This window comes from Alosa sapidissima, chromosome 15, assembly GCF_018492685.1.
Source record: "Alosa sapidissima isolate fAloSap1 chromosome 15, fAloSap1.pri, whole genome shotgun sequence".
Lineage (NCBI taxonomy): Eukaryota > Metazoa > Chordata > Actinopteri > Clupeiformes > Clupeidae > Alosa > Alosa sapidissima.
This window is the reverse complement of record NC_055971.1, coordinates 29,690,230-29,709,454: the sequence shown is the minus strand read 5'-3', so window position 1 is coordinate 29,709,454 and position 19,225 is coordinate 29,690,230. Positions and strand designations below refer to the sequence as shown.

The 19,225-nt window shown below is 45.6% G+C and overlaps 1 protein-coding gene across 2 annotated transcripts in view; it reads left to right on the top strand.

Annotated features, from left to right (window-relative positions):
- nova2 (NOVA alternative splicing regulator 2) overlaps positions 1–13,510 on the top strand; it is an 83,357-nt gene extending 69,847 nt beyond the window's left edge. For both annotated transcript variants that reach the window (XM_042064047.1, XM_042064048.1), the window contains one exon: positions 5,495–13,510. In XM_042064047.1, coding sequence (XP_041919981.1) covers positions 5,495–6,517 — 1,023 coding nt within the window. In that variant the 3' untranslated portion in view covers positions 6,518–13,510. The remainder of the gene's footprint in view (positions 1–5,494) is intronic.
- The last annotated feature ends 5,715 nt before the right edge of the window (positions 13,511–19,225 follow it).

The window sequence follows — 19,225 nt, the reverse complement described above, 5'->3', positions numbered from 1 at the left end:
TGGATGCTGCACTGTGCTGTGTGGTATAAATAGCATCCCTATCTGGGGCTTTCCCCAGCCAGCCGGCCAGCCAGCCATCAGCGCTCCTCTCCAGGGGGAAGAGGCTGGTCTCGCGCGTCGCGCCACGGCTGCTATTTATGCCCCGCGGCACGGCCACTCGTTCCTGCGCCACAACCACAACCGCCGCCTGCCGCGCCTGCCGTTTACATCTCCCACTCCGTGTTCCAGCAGCGCCCTGATCCCCCAGGATTTTCACCCCCGCACGGCCGATATAAATCAGCCGCCGCTGACGGTAACGTGGCCCCCGTGATGAGATGAGTGATGAGCTCAGCCAGAACAGGGAGACTCGTACTGCTGGAGACTTTTTCTGTATTCTTTTTCTCTCTCTCTCTCTCTCTCTCTCTCTCTCTCTCTCTCTCTCTCTCTCTCTCTCTCTCTCTCTCTCTCTCTCTCTCTATCTCTCTCTGTATTTCAGTCAGAAAAGGTCACGTTCCCAGGTGGGAGAGTTTCTTAGGGAGGAAATATGACTCGCCGCTTCTCTGGTGTCTCATATGAAATACAGCCCACATTCATTTGGTGCCTCACCTCGGGGCGAAGGCATCTGCTGGATAAATGAATGTAGATATAAGACTCAGAAACTGCCAGGGAATGACACACACATATCACCTGGAGGGATGAAGTGCATGTGTGGAATGGATGTGTGGAGAGAGAGTCATTTGTGGGGTGATATACAGCTCGCCTGTTCTCCCCTCTCGTTCCCTTGTCTTCACATGCAAGTCATGTGACACATAACATTCCCACATGCAGCACGTGGAGCTGTCATTTGGAATCCGTGACCTTTAGAACCCCACCACAGGACAGGAAGGAAGTTCCACTACGACAACCCGACCATGGAATCGGTGATTTAGCCGTAGCTCAGCACCCACATTAGCGTCTATTCCTGTTTAATCCCCAAAAAATCCCTCGGACGCTTTTCTCGTCTGCGTACTCTCTACGGTGTCTGAAGCCTCAGAGGCAGGTTTTGGGGATTCGAAGGGTGTGTGTGTGTGTGTGTGTGTGTGTGTGTGTGTGGTGGTGGTGGGGGGGGGGGGGGGTCTTCACAGATCCCTCTGAGCAGCAGTGGTTGAAGCCAAGCAAAGCGAGACCAATTTGTTTTTTGCCGCAGCGCTTTGCACATGGGAAACATTGATCGATGGCGCTCCATGTGTCCTCTTCTGGGAAAGAGCGTGAAGGATTTTCTCCTCCTCGCTCTCCCTCTTTCTCTCCCTCTTTCTCTCCCTCTTTCTCTTCCTCTTTCTCTCCCTCTTCCTCTTCCTCTTCTTCCTTCCATCAAAAAGTGAAGTTATTAAAGGAAAAAAAAATATTAGTGGATTAAGTCATATTTGTGGGACTAATCACCTACAGTAGCTCTGTGTGTGTGTGTGTGTGTGTGTGTGTGTCGGTGTCGGTGTTGTTTTCAAAAGAACACTTCATCGTCAGTCTGTGTTGACACCCTTCGGTATATTTTCCATTTCGCGCTGAAGTGTTTGAGATGGCAGCTGTAGCACAAAGGCTCCAGCAAGCCAAGGCCAAGCAGCTGTAGCGGCGGAACATGCCGCATGTTCTGCGACAGTGACGGAACCTTGAGACGCACTGATTGGAACCGAAACAGACAAAGAAGGCAAGGGATGAAAGAGAATGGGGGAGAGAGAGAGAGAGAGAGAGAGAGAGAGAGAGAGAGCAAATCACACAAAAGAAAAGAAATGTACGACTGAGTCAATTAGCAACCCCTATTTCCTGCGTTCACTATCTCTGCCTTCCTTTCTGTCTTTCTCTCGCTATTTGTCCTCCTCTATTCTTTTCCAATTTTCATGCCCTCTCTCTCCCTCCCTCTCTCCATCTCTCTCTCTCTTTCTCCCTCTCTCTCCCTCCCTCCCTCTCTCTCTCCCTCTCTCTTTCTCTCCCTCTCTCTCTCTCCCTCCCTCTCTCTCTCTCTTTCTTTCTCTCCCTCTCCCTCCCTCTCTCTCCCTTTCTCTCTCTCTTTCTTTCTCCCTCTCTCTCCCTCCCTCCCTCTCTCTCTCCCTCTCTCTCTTTCTCTCCCTCTCCCTCCCTCTCTCTCTCCCTCTCTCTCTCTTTCTCCCTCTCTCTCCCTCCCTCCCTCCCTCTCTCTCCCTCCCTCTCTCTCTCCCTGTCTCTCCCTATCTCTCCTTTCCCTACCCTATGTATTAGATTGGAGGTGGCTGGGCTGGGTGTGTGCATTGTTTGGCCCCACTATAAAAGTCACCAGAGAGGCTTTATAGCATCCACTTTAATTATCTGTCTCCACTTTCCACGCAGGGTGAGACAACGCATGTGAAATGGTGTCTGTGTCAAGCTGTGCCCCAAAATAGCGCAGAGTGTGTGTGTTTGTCTGTGTGTCTGTGTGTGTGTGTGTGTGTGTGTGTGTGTGTGTGTGTGTGTGTGTGTGTGTGTGTGTGTGTGTGTGTGTGTGTGTGTGCGCACGTTGAGGCACATGAATGAATACAAATCAGGCAAAATCTATATAATGGATTTTATCCCCCTGCCCCCCTGCTCTCTCACACACACACGCACACACACACACACACATTTGGTACCCCTCCCTTTTCACCTGCCAACCTTACTCTTCACCTTGGAGCTTGTAACACAAAGGGCGAGTGGTGTGTGTGCCTGTGTGTGTGTGTGCCTGTGTGTGTGTGTGCCTGTGTGTGTGTGTGTCTGTGTGTGTGCCTTTCTGAACATGATATTGGTGCTCTCCCCATGCGTTATGTATTTGTGTGTGTGTGTGTAAGGGTGTGAGTGTTTCTCTGCAGCCCCTAATTGCATGATGTGTGTGCTAAGTGAGGGCATGTTGAGCTGGTGTGCTGAGTGCATGTGTGTATATAAAGGGAGATGGTGTGCTCAGTGCATGTGTGTATATAAAGGGAGATGGGGTGCTCAGTGCATGTGTGTATATAAAGGGAGATGGTGTGCTGAGTGCATGTGTGTATATAAAGGGAGATGGTGTGCATGTGTGTATATAAAGGGAGATGGGGTGCTCAGTGCATGTGTGTATATAAAGGGAGATGGTGTGCTGAGTGCATGTGTGTATATAAAGGGAGATGGTGTGCTGAGTGCATGTGTGTATATAAAGGGAGATGGGGTGTAGGGCCGCTGTAGAGGAGGGAGGGGGTGCTTGTCTTGTCTAGGATGCTGTGTGCTCAGGCAATCACATGGTAGTGTGGAGTGGAGGAAAAGGTAGGCTATTGATTGTGTGTATGTGTGTGTGGGCAGGCACAGTGAGGGTGTGTGTGTGTGTGTGTGTGTGTGTATGAGTGTAGGCGGGTATGCAGTGTGTGTGTGTGTGTGTGTGTGTGTGTGTGTGTGTGTGTGTGTGTATGAATGTGGGCGGGAGAGCAGAGAGTACGTGTGTGTGTGTGTGTGTGTGTGTTTGAGTGTGGGCGGGTGAGCAGAGTGTGTGTGTGTGTGTGTGTGTGTGTGTGTGTGTGTGTGTGTGTGTGTGTGTGTGTGTGTGCGTGCAGAGGGAGAGCGTTCGGTTGCTACGCATCGCTCCGACTCCCTTTCAATTCCCCCTTGAATGCTGGAGTTGGGTTTCCATGGCAACCCTGACCCCTGGGACTCGGTGCTTTTCACGAGGAGCCTCTTTATACCCAGTGATTCACAGCCAGGAGGACGACAAAAAAACTCTCTTTCCCTCCCTCTATCTCTTCCTCTCTCCCTCCATCTCTCCCTCTCTCCCTCCATCTCTCCCTCTCTCTCTCTCTTTCCCTCCCTCTATCTCTTCCTCTCTCCCTCCATCTCTCCCTCTCTCTCTCTCTCTTTCCCTCCCTCTATCTCTCCCTCTCTCTCTCTCTTTCCCTCCCTCTATCTCTCCCTCTCTCTCTCTCTTTCCCTCCCTCCATCTCTCCCTCTCTCTTTCTCCTTCCGTTTTCATCCACCCACCCGTCGATTGACCAAAAAAATGAACATTGTGCCCGCTGTTTTTCTTTTCTCATGAATTTCCTTCAACTGTATTTCCAGGCATTTTGCAGTTGTTGTTGTGCCCGTGTGTCATGCTAACATGCTTAGCCAGTCTGTTTGTTTTCTACGCCTCCTATGCCCCCCTCCCCTCTCTCCTTATGAACTGGTGGTTAGCCAGCATGTTTTACTGGTTTCCTGGCAACATTTCACTTTGTTAAGCTTTTCCTTATAAAAAAAAAGATGTTATTTACTCTTTAAGTTGAATTCTCAAATCAGCTCCACGGTGGTGGGATTCCCTAACCAACAGATATGCAGGGTGGTCCTTGCATGTTTCAATCAGGAGTAAAAAAATGTCGGCTTTGGGAAAGCTTGTCAGAGGATTACAGGCCCTTCATTCGTCTGAAACTTCAGCGTTTGTAATTCCAGAATTACAAATTAATGATACTATTGTGACAGATATATATGTGCCCATATTTTCACACTTTTAGTTGTATTATATGTAGTATAATTTTATGAAATGGAATTAGCTTTACAGTAATCGTATATTGTACACTGTATATTAGCCACATCGTGTACAAACCACTGTGTTTTGACCACACCCATGCATTAACTGAAGTGCCCAACAGCCTAATGAATCAGATCATGTTTTAATCATACAGAAAAATGAAGAAAAGAAATGCATTGACATTTATAACAAATCCCTTATTTTTTCTTGCAAAATCGTATTAACCCTATAAAGTCCTATATATAGGATATATAGATGGGAAATGACGGTAGCTCAAAGTCATTACTTGACCCTGATTCCATATAGTGTGTATTGATATTAACTAAAATCTTCCTTCTTCTTTTTCCCTCTCTTCTCTTCTCTTCTCTTCTCTTCTCTTCTCTTCTCTTCTCTTATCTTGTCTTGTCTTGTCTTCTCTTGTCTTCTCTTGTCTTCTCTCCTCTTCTCTTCTCTTCTCTTCTCTTCTCTTGTCTTCTCTTCTCTTCTCTTCTCTTGTCTTGTCTTGTCTTGTCTTCTCTTCTCTTCTCTTCTCATCTCTTCTCTCTTCTTCTCTTCTCTTCTCTTCTCTTCTCTTCTCTTCTCATCTCTTCTCTCTTCTTCTCTTCTCTTCTCTTCTCTTCTCTTCTCTTCTCTTCTCTTCTCATCTCTTCTCTTCTTCTCTTCTCTTGTCTTCTCTTGTCTTCTCTTCTCTTGTCTTCTCTTCTCATCTCTTCTCTTCTTCTCTTCTCTTGTCTTCTCTTGTCTTCTCTTCTCTTCTCTTCTCTTCTCTTGTCTTCTCTTCTCTCTTCTTCTCATCTCTTCTCTTCTCTCCTCTTCTCTTCTCTTCTCTCTTCTTCTCTTCTCTTCTCTTCTCTCTTCTTCTCATCTCTTCTCTTCTCTCCTCTTCTCTTCTCTTCTCTTCTCTTCTCTTCTCTCTTCTTCTCTTCTCTTCTCTTCTCTCCTCTTCTCTTGTCTTCTCTTCTCTTCTCTTCTCTTCTCTTCTCTTCTCTTCTCTTCTGTTGTCCTTTCTTCCCTCCACTCTCTCTCCTCAAGGCTAAGCTCATCGTCCCCAACAGCACGGCAGGCCTGATCATCGGTAAGGGTGGCGCCACGGTCAAGGCCGTGATGGAGCAGTCCGGTGCCTGGGTGCAGCTCTCGCAGAAGCCCGAGGGCATCAACCTGCAGGAGCGCGTGGTGACCATCAGCGGCGAGCCCGAACAGAACCGCAAAGCGGTGGAGATCATCGTCCAGAAGATCCAGGAGGACCCCCAGAGCAGCAGCTGCCTCAACATCAGCTACTCCAACATCACAGGCCCCGTGGCCAACTCCAACCCCACCGGCTCTCCCTACGCCAACTCCACCGAGGTCATGCCCGCCGCCGCGGCCGCTGCGGCAGCCACCGCCTCCAGCCTCCTGGGCCAGGCGAGCCTCGCTGGGGTGGGCGCCTTCCCCACGGCCATGTCCAGCTTCTCAGGTAACGACCTGCTGGCCATCACCTCGGCGCTCAACACGTTAGCCAGCTACGGCTACAACACCAACTCGCTGGGCCTGGGGCTCAACCCGGCCGCCGCCTCCGGCGTGCTAGCCGCCGTGGCCGCCAGCGCTAACCCCGCCGCGGCGGCCGCCGCCAACCTGCTGGCGTCGTACGCCAGCGACGCGTCCACGAGCGCCGGGCACCCGGCCGCCACGCTGGGCGGCTTCACGCTGGGATCGCTGGCCGCGGCCACCGGCGCCACCAACGGCTACCTGAGCGCCGCCTCCCCGCTGGTCGCCAGCTCGCTGCTGGCCACAGAGAAGCTGGGCGAGGGCGCCAAGGACGTCGTGGAGATCGCCGTGCCCGAGAACCTCGTCGGTGCCATCTTGGGCAAGGGCGGCAAGACGCTAGTGGAATACCAGGAACTGACCGGCGCCCGGATCCAGATCTCCAAAAAGGGCGAGTTCATCCCGGGAACCCGGAACCGCAAGGTCACCATCACCGGATCGCCAGCGGCGACGCAGGCTGCCCAGTATCTCATCAGCCAGCGAATCACGTACGAGCAAGGAGTCCGCGCCACCAACCCCCAGAAGGTGGGCTAAACGGGAGGATGGAGAGAATAAAGGAGGAATAACGAAGCAAGGGCTGAGAGAGGAGAGTGGAGAAAGAGAGAGAGAGAGAGCAAGAGAGAGAGAAAGGAAGGAATCATCCACACGTTTATTCGTGTCTGTCAGTATTTCAAAACGAATGATGGGAAACAAAGTCAACTCAGAGAGAAGATAAAAAAAAATGATCATGTCGAAAACCAAGAAAAAAAAATGTGTACAATGTAAATATTGGTTTTATTTCGTAAGTCTTGATCTTTGGGATTTTTTAGTATTCTACATGTTTTTTTTTGTTTTGTTTTGTTTTGTTTTTGTCTTTTGTTTTGGTTTCTTGTTTTTGTTTAGTTTTGTCCGTGCGCGTTTCTCAGGACAGCGGTGAATGGCATTTAAACTGGCATGTTGCCTCACTGCAGGTCCTGAGAGGAACAGGTAGAGGGGTGGTTGTGGTGGGGGTGGGGGGGGTGCTCTCTAGAACCCTCCCCCACCTCCCCTCTAGACCCAGGTCCTCTCTAGCTGACAGATTTCTTTTTTGTTTTTGTTTTTTACAATTGATATTTTTGCCTTCAGCTCCAATTCTTCCCAATTAGCCTGTGCCCCCCCCCTCTCCCCAAGCAAACAAACATAAAAGAAAAGAAGATATCAGCCCCTCTTTTTGTGGGATAGATGAGATCGCAGACAAGCCCTCTGAGGAATTAAAAAAAAAAACAACACACCTGTAGGCTATGACCTCACCACCCCACCCACCCCTACTCACACATACACACACACACTTATGCCCCTGTCCACCCGCCCTGCCCCGTGCTACTCCTAAACACACACACACACACACACACACACTCTCTTAGCCACGCCCTCTCGGTTCTAGGCTGAGGATTGTTGGGGTGGGTGTCAGGTGCACCAGAGAGAGGGGAGTTGCATAGAGAGGCTGCTCCCAAAGCCCTACCCCTCGTAAGGGTCTCTCTCTCTCTCTCTTTCTCTCTCTCTCTATCTCACTCTCTCTCTCTCTCTTTCTCTCCCACTTCCCCACATGGTTCCAATTTGACCAGGTGCATGTTGTCGTTTGTCTGTTCTCTCTCTCTCTCTCTCTCTCTCTCTCTCTCTCTCTCTCTGTTGTGGTTGCATTAAGACCCTGGCAGAGCTTTGCTTGGGGATGCACGACTGCTGATGAGCAGGAGATGCACCTTGTTGGGTCAGAATCTAAACGTAGCACCAGAGCACATCGAGATTGTGGCATATTCTCTACAGGGTCTTGCAGTCTGGCATAAGGGATATTACTATTGTTAATATTATGATTATTATTATCATTATTCTGATTATATCATCATCACAAATGATCATCGCCATCAACATTATTTATTAATATGATTTCACCCATAAGGACTGAATTATTATCATTTTATTCTTAATCTGTGAATTCAGGTTGACATGAATGTAAAGACAATATTTTTTAATTTAGTTTTTTTTTTTTTTTTTATTTAAGTGGATTATATAGTGTGTGTCATAGTGTAATATATGTCTTATTTAAGTCCAGTGAAACGTGCACTGTTGGCACCCGTGAGTCGAAAACAAAAAAGCAGAGGCCAGCACTGGCATCCATTGTGGCATCAAGACATTACAGAGGAAGAGGACAAACACACACACACACACACACACACACACATAAACACACAGACAAAAGAAGCTATTGAACATCGAGTATTGGTGCTCAAAAGGGAAAAGCGCCATGTCTCGACTAGATATAGGGATGGAAAAGGCTTAATTTGCATCTGCAGAATGAGAATATCGATCATATCACAGGCATCAGTGCAGTCTCTGTATGCACCGTTACAGTAATTGATTGCACCAGAACAAAATGAAATGCAATATCCTTTCAACTTCAGCTCCCCAGGTTTTTCTTTTTTTGTATTTTTCATTTGTCTCAATTTTCTGAAACCCAACTCCGATCTCCTGCAGGATAGGTCTGCCCACACTAAGTGGAAGTAGACATACTTTTTATATCTCTCAGTAAACTTGGAAATGAAGCACTTAAGGCTGAACATTGTTACTTCCTTAAGGACCAGTGCTACTGCAAAGAGCGAGCGGAACGAGCAGAGATCAAATGTGTTAACGGCCAGGCCCTTGCAGCTTTCCCTTTCCTCGGTGGTAGAGAGAGTAGTGCGTAGTCCAAAGCTGCATCATCTCCAACTTAAACATCATATCAGACTCGGAGAGCAAGCACCCAGCCCTTTGGCACTAGCTGTAGGAACATGTAGGGTCCTCTGCATCCAATGAAAGATGCTTTTCTGAGCAGAGACCCCTCCCACACACAACATGCACATGCTGCTGAACCTCCTTTCTCTTTTAAGTTTCTGTTGTTATTATTTTGTTTATTTGTTTTATCTTTTTTTTTTTTTTTTTTTACTATCGGAGTACACTGAAGTTCGTCTTAATGCACTGTGAACTATGGGTGCCGTTTATTCGGGCCAAAAAAAAAAACTGAAATAAAGAAGTAAAAATAAGGGCAGGGTCTCGTGCCATATCGAAGACTTTTTGGCCAAACTGATCAAAGGGAATGTACCCATGGCGATGGGGGAAATCGGGCAGAGACTGTAGATGGCGGAGGTGAATCTCGTGTCCCAGCGGTCCAGTACGAGAGGACACGCGAGAAAGAGAGGTGGAATGTTTACGTCGCAGTCGGGGCCAGCCAATGGTAGTCACGGGTTTTGGCTGCAGAACAACAGGGACACGTTTGAGAGGATTGTCATCCAGGTTCCTAGGATAATAGCATCAATATGTTTTCCCTTTTGTTGGTTTGTCTGTTTGTTTGTTTTGCCCTTCATAGTTGAGAACATTATCAGCCAGCTTATAACCACAAATCATTATCCTGGAAGTTCATCTTTGAAAGGATAGAGATTGAAAGGCACTTTCTCAGCTCAGATTCAAACACGTACAGTAAACTTTGCTTGTGCGAGAGAAAGTGTCAGGTCTCTTCTTGTCTTGATATTAATGTTTCTCTTCAACAACACATGCAGATAGAGTGTCTGTTGACGTATGTGAATGCCGCCCTTTTTGCCCAACTCAGCTAAGCCAAACAGTCCGACCCCAGCAAGTCCCCTTTTAGTCTCTCAAACGCTGAGATCTATTCTGACATGTCCTGCTGAACAAAAAGCAAAAAAACGACGACAACAAAAAACAAAAAGTAAAAAGTCACCCTAGATTACGAGTGATGGACCAGACAAAGGCAACAGCGTTCTTGTCCCCCGTTCTCTCTGACCTAACTGCTTATGCAGCTGGGTGCGGTGCCTATCCAGTCGATTTTTTTGTCCCACTGGAATTCCACGGTGACCGTTTATCAAGGGGGAAAACAGCAATTGAATCTGACATGGTGTTGTCTCTCTCCACAATGATTTCTTTTTGACAAAGCTATGAATCCCTCTTGTCACCACTGCCTATGGGAGCGGCCAGTGAGTGTATATCTCAACAGATTTGGTAAGGAGGCTTATTTCTTCCCATCTACTGCCATTCACCTCCCCCTCACCACTCCCCTCCCCTCCCCTCCCCAACCAACCACCACACACACACACTTCAGTCCTTTTCTGTACCTCTGTGCACGCCCCCATTCTGACGCATCAACCCCCGAGATACCCTCGCTCTCATATCTCCGTATGGGTGAGGATGTCTGGTGTCACAATGCATGACCGCTTGCCCACCCACAAATCAACAATGATACCAGAGAAGGCAGAGCCCAAACGAGGGTCTTCTGGGAAATGCAGTTTGTAGACGCCAGGAGGGGAGAGGACTTGATTAGGCAGAGGCTGACATTGTGAAAGACAGAAGATTCCCCCGTTGCTTGATGAATAGTTTGGCAGACAGGATTGGACAGAGTGGGTCGGTCTAACAAACTGGCAGCATGCGCTTTCCACTCGTTGTGATACTTACAGGCACACATGCTTAACAGGAGTTTCTCAGGTTTCGCGCAGGATACACTGAGATTTAACGGCATGCTTCATGTAGTTGACATGTTTAAGAAATAGTTGAAAGCATGCCACTTTTAAAAACCTGACTAACAATGGTCTTTACTTGGCAATGCGATTTGGGGTTTGACCTCACTCGTCAGAGATTTTTAGTTCTTTGGGAAAAAGGTGTAGTTTCATACGCAAGGACTGTAGACCTCCATAGCCCTCCTGAATCATTTAAAGTCTGTTCACACACACACACACACATACAAATTACATGAAGTACACATGCACACTATCCCCTGAGAGAATGTTTTTAAATGAAGGAAAAAGGAGGAAATCTGGTGACATATGGATAACTGGATATTACAACTGTGACATTAAAATGTGAAATAATGTGATGGTCAGCTATAGATTAGGTGCCAACAAAGCGTAGGGAGGGACAGCTTTGTATTTTTCTATATGTGTAGAGCTAAAAGCACCCTGAAGATGAGAGAAAATAGGGGCGGCCACTTTTTGTTTTTAAGGGGAGAACGACAGGTGTTGAGTACTGGAAGCAATATTCGTAGTAGCATGTTGTCCTGTCCTGTCTTTTTATTGCGTCTGTTGTAGGAGCTTTGGATTACATAGATGTTGAATAGGTTTACATATGTACTATTTTTTAATTTGTGAAGATGCTGCTATTTAATAAGTGATGTACTAAAAATGAAGTAAAAAAAACATATCTGACTCAACATTTAGAAGGATGTTCTAGTTGCGAGAGGTGTAATTAATATTGCATACTAATAAAAGTTAACTGTAATAGCAAAACTGATTAACCTGTGCCAAAATAGCTATTTACAGACCCTCAACCTGTAAATGTGTGATTTAACCATTAGATTGAACTAACTTTTGTAAGAAAATGTGAAAAGTGCCAAACAAACCACATTTGTAAGTTAATTAGAAAGGAATCCCGAGATATCGGTCGACTTTTTCAACTAATAAGAGTATGATTAACTTAATTGCTGTTTAGTTGTAAGTTTTGTTCCCCCCAAGCAATCAGTTTTAAGTAGAGAGAGGGTAGCCATCTTGTTAGCCAAACAATGGCGTTCAGTGCTAGCTAGCATGAATGCTAAAGTAACAGGACTGAAGGACTGCCATGTAGTTAGGTTTGCACGGTTTAAGTCTAATCATTTATCAGCGTTCTTAGTGCAGCGTTTTATAGTTCTCAAATTGTATTTTGTGGAAATAGATGTTATCTTTTTTGCACGTCTATATTGCATGATCTCACAGTGATGCGTGAAGAAAACCAACTAAAAAAAAAGGACAAAGACTGAAAAATCCTACAAAAAAAAGATGATTAGGCAGTGTGTGTTGTTCATTTTCAAGACAAATCTTTGCATGCCAACAAGAGTAGAGCGTTTCAAATTACTTTTAAGAGATTTTTTTCCAAAACAACTGTTTTTGCTAAGACCAAGCTGGGAGGCGCATTAATCCACCTAATCTAGGCAACACTAATAGTCGCATTGTTTCCTGAACACACACAGTGTTGTCAACACATTACCATAATTAGATATGAGTGCAACATTTGAACAAATATGATAATAACTAAGATCCATGTTTTTTTAAGGAATCGATTTATTTGTATTTCTCTATAGCTGTTTGTTAACTGTTTGAAGAGAATGGGTTTGAAACTACTGTTTTCTGAACACTAAAACCCAGATCTGGAGTGAATGTGCTCACCTCAGCATAAGTTTGCATATCTCTCTTTCGATCATGATTTTATACATTTGCGTGAACATCAACACCAGCCTGAGGCATTGTAGGATGTGGCCCTGGCTGAGCGTCTGTTTTGATCATCAGCATCCCTATAAGCATGATCTAAAGCATTATCTTAATGATAATATGCACTTTATATTGCTTTGCCTGACATGCGTTGAATTCAATAGCCCACCTCTCCTCCATACACACATACTACTTTTTTTGTTTTTGTTTCTTGTATCTGTGGGACTCCACATCCACGGCGGAGTGTTTTGATGTGTCAGCTGTAGGCTGGAAGGTGCTCTCTGTCGCTGCTCAGCTTGTGTGTTTTTCTATTTCGAGGCTCCCCTGAGCTTTTCTCAGAGAAAAAAAAGGGGCTTTAGCATTTGGTTCATGTTCTACCCCAGTCAAATGGGAGAGCTTTTTTTGGGGTCACCCTCCACAAGCTAAAAAAAAATGGCATGTTGGGAGGCAGAAGACGACCAAAAAAATACACACTTGGTGTGAATCCATTGTTTTCTCCTGGTTGCTCTCAGTGCAGTGAAATGTAATGAAACACTGTCTTTGTTTAGTGCAGAGCGATTGGCACTAAAATCTAATTGGCGGTTTTAAGTGATCACAGGCCGCAGGAAACCCAAAACAGCTCGCATGCCATAAACACCGCTGTAAAAACTTCACAAAGCTGACCAGTAACGAGAGCATTATTGTTCTGGGGGAGTTCGGTTTGTTTTGTCTCGTTATTTGGATACCCCCCGCACCTTGTTGACAATTTTCATCATTTCTGTGTTTGTTTAAACTCACAAACGTGGGGGTAAATGTGCCAAAACAAGGCGAGAGCCACTGTTATTGTTTATATATATCATTTGTTTGTTTTTCCACTTCTTCCACGTTGTGTCTGATGCAGTTGCCTGAGCTTCATAGAGATGCATATGTTTAACAAGTGGAGAGGGGAGAGGTGGACAAAGCATTAAATCGTACAAAAAAAGTCTTTCTTGATTAGAAACTATTGAGTTTCTTGTTGTTCACTCAGCTGGTGAAGTTCCCATGGCGTGGTTCTGTTGTCTTTCTTTAAACGTCAGGCTGGAAGATGGGAGCCTGTGACATCATATCCATGCCTGGCAATCTAGCAGGTGTCAGTTGCGTTGTTGTTTTTGTTTTTTTCTGTGTGTGCATGCGTATGCCTGTGTGCGTGTGTGTGCGCGCGTGAGTGCGACTTTGATGAGGGATGCAAACTTATGGTTGTAGTCAGGAGTGGGAGTTGTCATTGCTTTTCTGTGGGTATGCAACAGGGGAGCCACACTCCTCCGAAACCACCCCCCCCCCCCCCACAAGACCCCAACCACCCCCCCCCCCCCCACCCCTTCCCTCGCCACGCCACACTCCCCTGCTCTCCTCATCGGTCTGCAGGGGTCAAGGGTCACTCTTCAGCTTGCACCCATCGAAGCACCAGCAATGTTAGACTGCATACGTCATATCACTGTTCACTCCTCTCGCACTCCTATACTTTTATATTTTTTTTTTAACTGTTGTTGTTGTTGTTGTTGTTGTTCCTGTTCTTGTTCTCCTGTTTTTTTGCTTCGTATGATGCTCTCTCTCTCTCTCTCTAACCTAGACCAACTATAACAAAATGCCATTCATAAATCTCCTGTTTACTCCTCCCCACTGCACACCTTTCTCCCTTTTTTTGCACTTTTCACTGCCCTGTCTACCCCCCCCCTCCCTTTTCAACCACTACCCACCTCCCACAGACACTTCTGCCCTGCCTCTCTCGTTTCCCTCACAACCCGTCCAGAGTGCCAAACGAAAACAAACAGAACCATTCCAAATGTTTTTTGAGTTTTTTTTTTCTTGTATGTTGGACATCCACATTGGGATCCGCTTCATGAAGCCAGCATGTCCCTCCATAACATGATGTCAGTCATGACGCCTCTGCATCACCCCCTACCCTCCCACCAAAAAAAAAAAAAAAAGAAAGAAAACAACAAAAAAATCCAACCCAACCAACTGGATTAACCATAACCGAGCTAAGAGCAAGCAAGCAAGCAGACAGACAAACAGACAGACAAACAAAACAAAACAAAGGCTGGCTACCTCTCATAAACTGCTTTTTTTCCCTAATTCTCCGCCATCTCTTCAACCTCCAGGACATCATTGATTGTGTGCCATACTGCAGGGGGCTCTTGTCATCCCCCGACCCCCTCTCACACTCCCCCCAAAGTCTCTTCATTTGATTTTGATGGGAAAAATACACACGCTCAAAAACAAATCCATCTACCCAACGACTATTTTTTGTTGTTTCTTTGCCATTAAAAACCCACGCTCAAAACAAAACACACACACACACACACACACACACACACACACACAAAACACACACACACACACACACTAAAGGTGTGAGGAGTGTAAGCGCCCGCCGTGCAGTCATCTCCTGTCTTCTGAACTCTGAACTTCTCACCCCTTCATGAACTTTATAATGACCTTTGACCTTTCTTCCTCCCCTCTGTGTTCATTCAGCTGTTTGGACTCCAGGTTCTCCATTCCATCCCCAAACCTCTGTGAGACTGTGCAATTCTAGTTGATAAGATTGGATTTCTTTCTTTCTTTCTTTCTTGCTTTCTTTTATTTCTTTGTTTTGTTTCGTTGTTCCTCGTCATTGGGTCGTTATCAAAGATAAAGAATAATAATAAAAAAAAAGCTAAAGTAAAAAAAAAAAAATACAAAGTACACAGACAGATTACATAAACTGTTTCTCCATAACTTCATTTTTCTCTCATTGTAAATATTTTTGTCAGGTTTTGTTGAACTGTAAGGAGAAGTGTGGTTAACAGAATGGGGCCGGTAGCATAAAAATGTGCATTGTGGAACTAGTGGCCGAGTGTCCGACAGACAGAGCTTTCTCACCTGTCTTCACCTGACCATTCTGCTGAATGAGGCTGCGCGGCTGTCCTAGGGTCATGTCAGGCATTGTCACGTCACTTCCTCACCTGGCATTCACAGACATCACATCACAAAGCACCATGGGGCTGATCTGGGGCAAGGGATGGAGGGGAGGGCATGAACAGTTAGCTTCTGCTGAGACAGGCATGTGCAGCACCGCCACAAATGAAAGACACAGAAAACATGCACACACACGCACACACCGACAGCAGCCTTCATCCACTCCAACGCATTGTGATGGCTAACCTCTCTAAAAGCATTCAGAGCTGGGACTGACACTTCTGTACCTGATGCATGGTAGAACGAGACCATCACGTAGACGGAACGCTAGTCTGAACGCAGTCATCTAAAACCCTCTCCACAGCCGCAGGAGAACGGGACTGACTCAGTCAATTATCTGCTATCCAGGCGGAGCTAGCCAGATCAAACGTCCAGATAACATCAGCTGACTCTTCTTCAGATCCCTCACATCTGGATCTGTTCTAGAACCCTCAGCCATCTGGATTGTGGAATCTGTAATTTGGAATATGGATTTGTTTGGGGCTTCTAGAATCTATTCACCGATTCTCCCATAGAGAGAGATGCGCTTGAGATGTAGAGCAATAGCTGGTAGACTCGCCCCCATTGCCACAATGCTTGTAGCTCCACATGCAGCTTTTTATACTGCCGGCCCTCTCTCCTGCAAACACCTCCAAGCTATTTATTTTCAACCTATTACTATACACTATTAATAAATGACAACAACAACAACTAGGAAAGGGAATGACTGGAAAGATGAATTATTGTTTTTTTTTAGTATTTTAGTGGTTTTTTAACACCCTTCATTAACTGACTTAAAGAGTATTGAATATTTAATGTTATTGTAGCGTTGTGTTTGTAAAAAAAAAAAGAAAAAAAAGTAGTGAGTTGTGTTTCTTGACTTGTGGATTACCAGTGAAGTCGGCAATTTAGTGCTAATATATATGAAATAGTTTTTTTTTTTAAGGATTATTATTTTCCGAGCGCAACAACAGTCATTATAAATGTTCATTTTAGCATCACCTGTCTTCTGTTGTCTTTTTCCTCACCTCTTCACAACACTCAGTCTCATCCAAGTAACACATTGCAAGTTTGTGCCTGAAACCATGTGCTCTTGGGAAGGGGCCATTCAGTGTGCATGTGTGTGTGTGTGTGTGTGTGTGTGTGTGTGCACGTGTGTGTGTGTGTGTGTGTCTGTCTGTCTGTGCACGTGTGCCTGTGTGTGTGTGTGTGTGTGTGTGTGCACATGTGCATGCATGTGTGTCTGAGTGTGTGTTTGTGTGTGTGTGAGAGAGAATGTGTGTGTGTGTGTGTGAATGAGTGTAAGTGGGACCACTGCAAAGAGCGCGGGTGGGCGGGTGTGCTGTCCAGTGTCCACCTAAAAGCTAAAACCTGTTGGGTCTCCATTTCCCTAATGGAACCTGCTGATGTTATAGCTGGGAATCCCATCGTGTGGCCTGAGTCAACTCTGACTGTCCATAACCTCCTTCAACCTCCCCTCTCCCCTCCCCCCTTCAGAAAAAAAAAATCCTCCTCTTCTGTCAGTCACACTCCACCACTACCCCCCCACCCCCCTCCCCCGTCGAGCCATCGCCACTGCACACTTCACGCCATGTGATGTTCTCCATCGATAACATACTACTCGATCAGAACCACATTAACTCTGTCTCCATGTCTCAAAACGTGGCCCGGACCGCAGGTGGCTCTGGATCGGAGCTGGCCCACACGTGGGCCAGACGCCAGCCCAGAGTTAGGTGCAGTCCGGGGTAAGGAGTCGGGTTGCTAGCCAACCTGCTTCTCCATAACACACCAGTCATCCCTTTTTAACTCAGCAGGAGGAACTGCTCTGAAACAACAACAATAGTTTCTTTCTGAAATGTAATCCTAGTGAACAACTTAGAATAAACAACAACGACAAAAAAGGGAAGATTTTAATAAAACAAAAGAGAAACGTAAAAGGTGAAAATAACTACAGTACAGTGCAGTAATACTCAGGGTATATTTCTTTATCTACCTTATTCTGCATATCGCAGCTATCGATCCATGTTTTCCCCACTGGCCACCTGAGGACCCCAAAGACAATTTCACGTGCTTTGATTGCCAATCAAGTCTTCGAAGGAATGATGACATGCATCCGACTAGGAGCAAGCTAAAGCTGATATGTTTACAACCCAAACGAGACCAACGCTGTTGCAAGAATGTGTAGGTGTTTGAAAAGAAAAAAAAACACAAAGAACTTTAATTATGATTAAATACAAAGTGATTTTAATTCCTCTTTTTATGTGAAATGGAAAATAATGTAATGATGACGCATTTTGAAACATTGCATGTTACTATTTTTTATTTGCTATGAATTCCATTTTTTTGAAAACTGTTAAAAAAATGAATGGTACGGTGTAAAGGTAGTGCAACGTTTAGATGCCAATAATAAAATCGCAACGGTGGTGTCACTGTTTATGTCACCTACTTGAAAGAGCCTGGATGCCAGCCTTCTCTGGTGCGAATGTGGCCCAGGCCTGTCCCTTATCTCTGAGCCAGACCCGCGCCAGGGTTAGCTGCCATTCGGGGGGTGGTACAGGACGGATCCCATCCTCAAGTCTGTGATTGCCGAATTTGTACAGATTTTGTTCATATTTGTATATGGTGATGGGGGAAAATAAATCTATCATATACTTATCAGGGAGGTACTGTAAGTCTTAACCACCTGGGGTCTAAATAACTGTTGACCTGTTCGTCACACGAGGTGGGTGAGGTACAGCACACTGGGTTGCATGAACAGACCTCACAGTGCAACTGAGGTAAGTTAACCAGCGACTGATTGTCGCTTCAGATAACTGTCTGCTATAGTCTTCACATGGTGGTGGTGGTGGTGTAAGATAAAGATAAAAAAGGAGTTCAATTTTTGTAATCCTGTGGAGAAAAGGATTTACATGTCTTTAACTAAGCTTTTTCCTCATTTGCCAGTCAGAGGTATTATTTAACGTGAAGAAGAACTAGTTAAGACTTTAAGAAGAATTGTATTTTGGTGGTTAGCACAGCTGAAAAGTTGCGTTTTTAATTTCCAGTAATCATGAAGGGGGTTGCTTTTCCTTTAACCATTGTCATTCACCCACACTTTTCCCTGTACACCACCAACCAATCCTCATTCAGTCAGCACAACACAATCACTCCCACAACCACCCTCCTGACACATCTCCACAGCCAATCAGAGCTCACCGACGGCTGACATGTCACATAGGTCAGTCGTGCTGCTGCGTTTGTGTTTTGACCCCTGAGCGGGCCCAGGAGAGGGGAAACAGGAAGTCATGCCACAAACCTACCATCCATCCTGAAGAATTGCCTCCAAAAGAGTTGGAGAGAAGCCGAGAAAAAGCCTGATTCACATTGTCCTGCACATTATACACAGTGACATACAGTATTTACTGATGTGGGGACCGTAATCCTCTTTTAACCCTTAAAGGTGTAGGTTTTTGAACGTTCTAAGTTCCGCAACAATTGAAGGTTCTAAAATTCTATGTTGAATTCAATGAACCCAGATATTACTTTAGAACGTTCATTTCTCAACATTCCCGTCACACCTTTAAGGGTTAAAGCATATAACGCTCCCATATGAACTGTGTCTTTGAACAAATAAGGCTGTTCGGGCTCATGGTTCCCCTGGTTACCTGGTTAGAAAGCCTCTCACAGGGACTTAAAGCTTCTGACAAATCATTCAACGTTAAATAAAGGTACTTCTTTTTGTGCTTTGCGGTGGAAAAAGCAGATTGGTGAATAGGCCAGAGTCTGACTGAGTGATCTAAGACATGATCAAAAGTGTTTTACTGTTTATTCCCCCAAGATGTAGCGGCTGGATGCACACACACACACACAGACGCAGGATCTCTCTGTATAGATGAGTCACAGCATTCACACCAAGGGAATATTCTAATCAGTGGGGTATGAAGATGGATGATCTGGTGGTCTGTGATCATTATCAATGTAATTCCAACAAAGGGTCTGTCCTTATAAGCCTATACCATAGCCAGTAACTGGGTCAGTCTCTCTCTCTCTCTCCACTGTCCTCATCACTCTC